The 8,492-nt window shown below is 38.8% G+C and overlaps 1 protein-coding gene across 1 annotated transcript; it reads left to right on the forward strand.

The window, feature by feature from the left end:
* Positions 1-1,165: 1,165 nt before the first annotated feature.
* Positions 1,166-1,998, forward strand: LOC108361741 (uncharacterized). The gene is made up of 2 exons (XM_017614471.1): positions 1,166-1,881; positions 1,916-1,998. Exons 1-2 carry the CDS (start codon positions 1,334-1,336, stop codon positions 1,917-1,919), a joined length of 552 nt encoding a protein of 183 aa, XP_017469960.1. The 5' UTR covers positions 1,166-1,333; the 3' UTR covers positions 1,920-1,998.
* The last annotated feature ends 6,494 nt before the right edge of the window (positions 1,999-8,492 follow it).

Consider the following 8,492-nt stretch of genomic DNA (forward strand, 5'->3'; position numbering starts at 1 on the left):
GACAGTCATAGTACGAGTGAGTAATCAAGAAAGCTTGTAATACAAAAATTGAATTTGTACAATTGTATTCATTCATTAGCTGCATACCACACTATAGTAGATGGAAGAAGAATAAGAAGAAGAAGAAGAAGTAGCTAATGTTAATTGGCGAGCGTTCAACTCAACGAGTATTCGTATTTATGGCTATCTGATGAAAATTGCAAATATCATTTCACTGGCGCCACCAACTTAATTAGGTGGTTAATTTCAAGTGAAAAATGGCTGATTTTCAAATGCACAAAAAAAAAAAATAAAACATAAACTTACTAAATACTACTTGAGCAGACGACTATACGGCGGCAAGGGCCTGGGCCAACTCAGCTGGCTATCTACATAGATATCTATTAAATGATAGGGCATCGTTTCCTAGAACTAGTGCAACCAGTCAGCGACTTGTAAAAACGAATATGTTTTTTTTTATTTGGCTGGTAGGCTTTTGACGCCAGCAATACAAACAAATTGGCCGAGTTATGCATATATACATATGTATGTACATAAAGGTGCATGATTGCTATATTCATACATACATACTATGTGATGTTGAACTGCTTACCCGCACGCTGGCATTTCCGCTTATAACTCTGGCGACGTCTACGAAGGCTTGGGTAAATATTTGAAATATTTTTGAAGCGAATTTATTAATATTTATTTGCAAGTGACGGAGGAACGAGTTATTTATGTTGTATTCACAGATTTTATGACATTCGTTTCATTATAAATATTGGATGCGGACACAATTTTCGCTTTTATAACTGTATTTATTTCTGACAAAGTATTATTCAGAAATATAATCAATGTTGCTCATATTAAATATGTATGTATGTACGCTCTAATTGATCGGTAAAATGATATCCATACATACAAAAATATAGACCGAATTGGAGTCTTTTTTTTTGATTTTGTTCTTTTTTGAAGTGCGAGGACTTTCGGCTCGATTCTACATTCCTTTGCTTTGTATGAGATGTTCAGAGTTTCAAGGCCTTTTGAGCCAGCTTGCCTTAGAGGAGGAGCAATTTACGCAACGACGCACAGCGTTTCGACTATATGGAGGCACGCTACTCTACTCAAATGGATATTCGGTAAGTATTTTACATAGATATTGAGTACCATAAATTTTGGGATTTTTACGAAGTTGTGGAGCTTAGGAGGCAAATTTTGTGATTTTTACAAATTGGGTGGCTTTTGGGCAATAATTTCAACTGTGTCATTCACTATAGTGGGTGTTTTCTTTGAGTTGCTTATTCTGAGGAAGAATCTTGAGAGATCTTATTAGGTTGTGGTTAAAACTTTAAAAATGGAAACATACATTCGCTTAGCTGACTCGGTTATTGAATTCGATATCGAATTTCTTGGCACACCCACAAGTGAACACACCAAGCATTCGCTGAAAATTCAGCAAGAGGAGCTAAAGGTGATGTGGGAGAAAGCCAAAGCACTTTTTGATGACTTGCTGGCTACGGAATCAATTGGTGCTAAAGATCTAAGTTCGATACGTAAGAAAGGAAAAACGTGCTATGCAGCTTTTGTGCGATGTATGTCCAAAATAAACGATTTGTCGGAAAAATTTGCAAAATCCGAAAAGGAAGATGAGGACATGTCAGCCACACAGCATAATTTACACCTACCGCCTTGTGATATCGACGCATTCAAGGGCGATTATTTGTCATGGCCAACATTTCGTGACATGTTCACGGCTATATATATATTGAACAAGCGGCTGACACCCATTCAAAAGCTTTACTATCTTAGTCAGAAAACGCAGGGTGAAGCCAAAGAAATTGTTAAGAAATGCGACCTGACAAATGATGGGTTTAATATAGCCTGGAAGAATTTGTGCGATAGGTATGAGAATAAAAGGATCCTAGTTAACACCCAGTTGAAGATCCTCTTCAATCTACAGGCGGTGGAAACTGAATGCGGGAGTGCAATTAAAAGATTGCAAAGGGATATAAACAATTGCATATCTTCCCTGGAGAGTCATAAAATTGACATTTCAACCTGGGATCCAATAATTACATACCTTTGCTCCACAAAATTACCAGAAGAGACTCTTTCGCTGTGGGAGCAATCAGTGCAAAATAAAACAGATATTTCCAAGTGGGCTGACATGGACCAATTCTTGTCAAGCAGATTCCAAACTTTGGAATCGGTCTCGGGGTTGAGAGGAATCAAGGTTTCAAAAATTTCAAAAGGGTTAAGTCATAAGCATTCCTCTGAACCGCCACAAAAGAAACTTGGCACTTTTCAAACTAGTGTAAGCAAATTTACTTGCAAAATGTGTCAAAGCAATGATCACAGACTGCATATGTGCCAAAAATTCTTAAATATGTCGATATCTGATAGGATCGCTTTTATTAAAACCAACAATAGTTGTTTTAACTGCCTGTCCTTTGGGCATACGGTGTCGAAATGCACAAGTTCCTACAACTGTGCCAATTGCCATTCTCGACATCACACCCTACTTCATATACAGGCGGCTCCAGGTAAAACAACGACAAAGGAGAATACAGCCAATCCAGTTAACAATGGTGCATCGACATCCAGGCAGGCACAATTACGAAACCAATCTTCAAAGGGAAAAGGTAAAGCAGTCAGACATGTGCAAACACATCACGCGAATTCAAGCAAAGGCGTTTTACTTGGGACAGCTCGAGTAAATATTCATTTTAATGGTACTAACTTTGCGGCAAGAGCGTTAATTGACTCTGGCTCTGAGTGTTCCTTCATCACGGAGAGGCTCAGACGCAGAATCAACTTGCCGACCAAGAAGATGTTAGCACAGGTTTCGGGCATCAATAATTCTGTTTCAGCGCAGGTGAAAGAAGCGTGTTCGATTCAATTGCGGTCACCAATTGACCCACTTATTTCTATTGATGCCCTTGTGTTAGTTCTACCAAATCTGACAGGGAATTTGCCTACTTGTGATGTTAGCGCACTCACACAACAAGTTTTTCCTGATCTGGTTTTGGCAGATAAAAGGTTTTTTGTGAATGAACAAGTCGATCTGGTTCTTGGAGGAGACATATATCCTCAAATAATATTAGGTGGAATTAAGAAGAACGTTCTCAGTACTCTCTTAGCGCAAGAAACAGTATTCGGTTGGATACTGACTGGTCGTGCTGATGCAGCCAGCCCAACCAGCAATAATCGAGTTTCATTTTACAATGAGGTTGCCCTTGATAGACAGTTATGCTCATTCTGGGAACTGGAGGATTTGCCGAGAAACAGAGCACCAACAACCGAAGAAACACAGTGTGAGGAGCTCTACAAGCGTACAACCAAACGGAACCCAGACGGAAGGTATATCGTTTCGCTTCCATTCAAAGCGGAGTTCCCGGCTGATACCAAATTGGGGCCATCACTGAGAATAGCGTGCTCGCAATTCTACAAAAACGAGACACGCCTCAAGAAAAATCCAGATTTGCATGCGGAATACAACAGGGTCATACTAGAGTACGAGACAATGGGGCATATGTCGAAAATCAATGCACTTCAGTCGGCCGATGCAATCGACAATTACTATCTGCCTCATCATGCCGTGATAAAAGAAGAAAGTATATCAACAAAGGTTCGGGTGGTTTTTAATGCTTCGTCTTCTTCAGCGAATGGGGTCAGCTTGAACGATGTTCTTTTACCAGGGCCAGTTCTTCAAGCTGATTTACCAATTTTGATTCTCCGCTGGAGACTTTTTAGGTACGTCTTCAATAGCGATATTGAGAAGATGTACAGGCAAATTCTCGTGGATGCCAACCAGACGAAGTACCAGAGATTAGTCTTCCGTACGGGTCCAAACGAACCAATCGGTCTTTATGAATTAAAAACGGTTACTTTCGGTATAAACTGTGCGCCTTATCTGGCGATAAGGACATTACTGCAGCTAGCTAATGATTCAGAAAATTCCCATCCGATAGCTTCGAATATTTTACGGAAAAATATGTATGTCGATGATGTTCTTGCGGGCGGACATACTATAGACTCCACGTTACAGGCTAGGGATGAGGTTTCTACAGTTTTGAAATCAGCTGGATTCCCTTTGCTGCCATGCTGACAGTTGAGAGGGAAAGGTACAAGTCATAAATACAAAATTCAATGTCATTTACCCCTCTCTACGAACGGTACATTTCCACAAAAGTACTAGAATCAGCGCGATACCTACTGATCAGTTTAGTTGCCTTTGGCGCTGGACCCATTAAAGCAAGTGTTTCTATTTGAGCGGTAATCAGTTCTTTAAGTATTATTATTCACGTGAAGATAATTTTTGCATTTATATTTACCAAACAATTAACTTGAAAATGTAAATGCTAAAGATTATAGATGACGGCTCGACAGGCCTTGAAATTAAACGCAGGTTCTAGAGAATTTCGTGTAGCTCTCAAGCATATGATCGGATATTTTCTTAAATTTCCATTTTAAGCTTTTTTTTTTGCGTAATTTCGCGAAAAGAATTTTTCGAACCGAGGAATAATCACGTCAAACATCAGCAGAAAATAGAATATTTACCCATATGCAATTTTTAAGTACTATAAACTTTGCTTTTCTTTAAGGGGGGAAGCAGAAAAAAGAATTTAGCAAAATTCAGATGACACTGGTTTACAACAAAAATGTTCTATCGATGCCACTATCCACTTCCTATGTAGAATTGCTCGGTGATTCCGAAAATCGAGTTAATTTTTTTTCTATGGATACGTTTTCGAGATATTTTCAATTTACCGTTATTCAGCTTAAAGCAAAATTTGGCTCCATTTAATCACGTATATTTTGCGAACCAATTTAAAAACCTTAATATAAAATACGGCAAATGAAAGTTAATGAAATTCTCCATAAACCACACATACATCACTTTTCGATAGGACTGATAGTTTCTGACAAATTAATTAATTATTCCAGTTTTTTTTATTTTTTAATGAAAAAACGAAAAAGAATCAAACTTTAACAGAAGAAAAATCAAAATAATAACAGGTTCTGTGCCAAATTTTTGCATTTGTACTAAAGCCTGTTCTGTTACAAAAAAACTCAAGTTACTGATGCAGAAAATCGTTGGATAAATAAGAAAAAACGAGTGGTCAAATGAAAATACGCGAAGATTTTTTGTATGAAAAATGAGCTGGAAAGAAAGTTACACATACGCCACGTACACCTGAGTAACACAGTAACACAGTGGTGAGTTACACCAGACGGTAAATGGCTTCATGCCATAGGTACAATATTTGCCATTGCATGCCGAGTTGCGACCGTTATCCGAAAAAAAAATTTCTTTGTATGAAGTGGCAGTCTGCACCTCCGACGACTCGGTTACGACAGCTGTAGTCGCACTCATTGAAACACGCCTCTGTATAGCATATTGCAAGCAAGTGGTGGCCACCACAGAAATCCTGATTAGAAGGGTAAATGTCTACTCATCTCTCCCTCTTTCCCCTCGGATAACTGCCAAATCAGTTTGATTTGTATTCGAAGGAATAGTGCCAGTGCACAAAATTGTAAGAAGTCGAGGAAAAGCAGAAAAGCGCTTTAAAATATTTTAAACACTTCGCCGCAATTTTAAAAAACCTCGCTAAGATTTCTAAAAATTCCAAAAACTGAGGATTGTTCAGCTCAGACACAGGGATAGAGACCAAGTGACTCAACTTTGGGTTGAATGTGGACCACTTGGGGTGAGTCTAATCGAGATTGTGATTATTATCACAACTCTGACAGCTTTAAAGAACTGCTTACTATCAGTTCAATGCTCAGTCGTGGTGATGATTTCTCGTGCCAGTAGAAGTAGAAGTTAAACTTTTGAAAGCCAAAAAAAAAGAGTGCGTCCGGAGGAGGTAGAGCGACAAATGAAAGCTTGGCAATTTCCATGAATTGACTGTATGCAACAACAACAACGCAACCGACGCAAAATTAACATGCAGCAAAAATATGTACATATTTACATGTTTATGTAAAAGGAAATATATGCAACAGCGACAATTGCAATTTCGAATCAACAACAAATGCAAAAACAATAACCACAATCGCTACGTTGCCTACAACAATACAATCAACAAAGTCAACAAACAAATGAACAATGGCGAGAGTCCGACAGACAGGCAAGGCAATGAGGCGGCAATGAGGCGGTAAGGAGTTAAGCGGCAACAGCTGGACCAAGAAAATTGTCATTGTTGTCGCAAAAAGGGTACTTACTACGCACATTGTTGCTGACTGCAAATGTTGCTATTTCAGTTGCGAGTCGCTACAATAACAAACAGTTATTTGAAAACTCACACCCGACAACGATTGCCGGTGTGCTTACACAAGCAAGTATGTATGTATGTATGTATGTAGATATATAAAACGCATGGTAAAGCAAAAAAGCACGTTGCTCCTTCGAGACGAGGTGGTGGAAAGGGTAGGCGGAAAAACGGCGAAAGATCACGGCGGTGCTCGTTTAAGCCGGAGTATTTGTGGAATGTCAATGCAATGCAATATGACGCACCAGTCGGCGGCACAGCGTTCTCTGCACCCCGCAAGAAACCGCTTTGTCCACACATCAGCTCACACGCTCCCTCGAGATTGTTGTTATGACGGTTATTGCTGGTTGCTAGGGCTGGGAGTTCTTTTCGTATAATCCGGCTATTCGAATGGCTTATTGAAATATCCGAATATCCGGATAACTAGATAACGGTAATAAATTGATATTAAACGGATATCTGGATTCTCGAATCTGAAAATAACAATTGTTTGTGCATTCATGAAGTTTTTTATTATTTATTTTGCAACTCAATAGATTCAGTAATGCGAATTCAGTATCCGAAAGGAAATTAACTGGATGTCCGGATTTTAGCCGTTTACACCAGTATAGGAACGGATATCCGGATATTCGAGTATAAGGCTAGTCCCAACCCTAGTGGTCGCAGAATGACTGACTTACTGATTCCGCTTGGCAATTGTTTTTTTTTTTGTTTTTTTTTGTTTTTGTTGTAGCGCACTTCACTGAACGACGCAAAGTAAGAGCTACAAAAGTAGACACAAGCAACAACAACCAATAAAACAATAATAATAAACCGTGGTGTTGTATATTGCCATTGACGTCGTTTAACTGGCGCCACACCATGGATATGGAAGACAACAGCAATAACAACAACAATAAGCGAAAAACAATGACAGCAAAAACGCTATCAAAAAAAAAAATGCTCATTGCACAGCGAGTGTCAGCGCAAAAACAACAACAACATTCAGGGAGCTACCAACTTGACGAACATTCCCACTCGTACAGTGGCACAACCGTCGCCCGCGGGTCCACAGTTGCCCTCGCCACCAGCCTAGCTGAACTTTTTTTCTGCCACCATTTGTGGCGCTGACACTCGACACCGACGCAATTGCATTCAGAAGCAGCACAAATACTATCCCATATTTATGTTTATACGCATGTGTGTACGAATGCAGAAGTAGTAGGGTATGCAATGCAGTAAGCAAGTCATCAAGCTTGTTGCATGCAGCAATAGCAGCAACAGCAGCAAAAACAACAGCAACAAATGCATCTGCGCTTGCGACTCCTGCCTGACAGGGAAGGAGGAAACAAAACAGCAGTCAAGGTGTTGGTTATTCGATGTCTGCTGATTGCTGGTTGCTGGTTGCTGGTTGCTGGTTGCTGGCTGCTGGCTGCTGGTTTGTGGCCGTTGGTGCAATCATGCATAAAACCGTTGCACAAAATATGCACATACCTAAACACATACTCGCATATGTATGTATGTATGTATGTACGCAAGTACGATGCGTTGGCTCTTACTGGCGACCGGGCAATGCTTTTTAATGCTGTCGTGGCTGCCGCTTTACCCCAAAGCTCCGTTTTCGCTGATAATATGCCACATATCGATGCGAACATGGCATTATGGCTTGTCGCAATTTGCATTGCAATTGTTGTTTTATTTCGGTTTTTGTGTTCCTTCGTTCTTCTTTTGCGTAATGTTTTTATTTGTTGTTTTTTGTTTTTTTTTGCTTTTTTGTTTATGTTGCGAGTTATATTTGCAGTTATTATTGGTCTTATTTGTGGTTATCGTTGTGGCATATAACATATGGTCTACACTGGAAGAAACGCTTGAATTTTAGAAAACACCAATTTCCACGAACAAAATTTTCGGGATTGGTTAGATAGTAAATTAAAATTTAGTTAATGAAAATTCCTTAAAACAATTTCATTCTCCTTAGTTTAGGTAGGTTAAGGCCAGATTGGGTTAAGTCACGTAAATATGTACGTTGCTCCTAAATCGATAATAAAAAACTAAAAAATCTAAGGTCAAACTCGGAATGATCTTTATAATAAAAATCATAATTTTACCGCAAAAATTGGACTTATATTTCTCCTATCAAATTAAATTATTTTATGATTTTTATTTTTATTTTTTTTTGATAAAGAATTGTTATTTTTGGATTTTTATTATTTCGATCATCCCATAACCGTTATTTTTAATTTTAGTTTTTTATATATA

The sequence above is a fragment of the Rhagoletis zephyria genome, unplaced genomic scaffold, assembly GCF_001687245.7.
Source record: "Rhagoletis zephyria isolate East Lansing unplaced genomic scaffold, Rhagoletis_zephyria_1.1 Rzeph_scaffold_00830, whole genome shotgun sequence".
NCBI lineage: Eukaryota > Metazoa > Arthropoda > Insecta > Diptera > Tephritidae > Rhagoletis > Rhagoletis zephyria.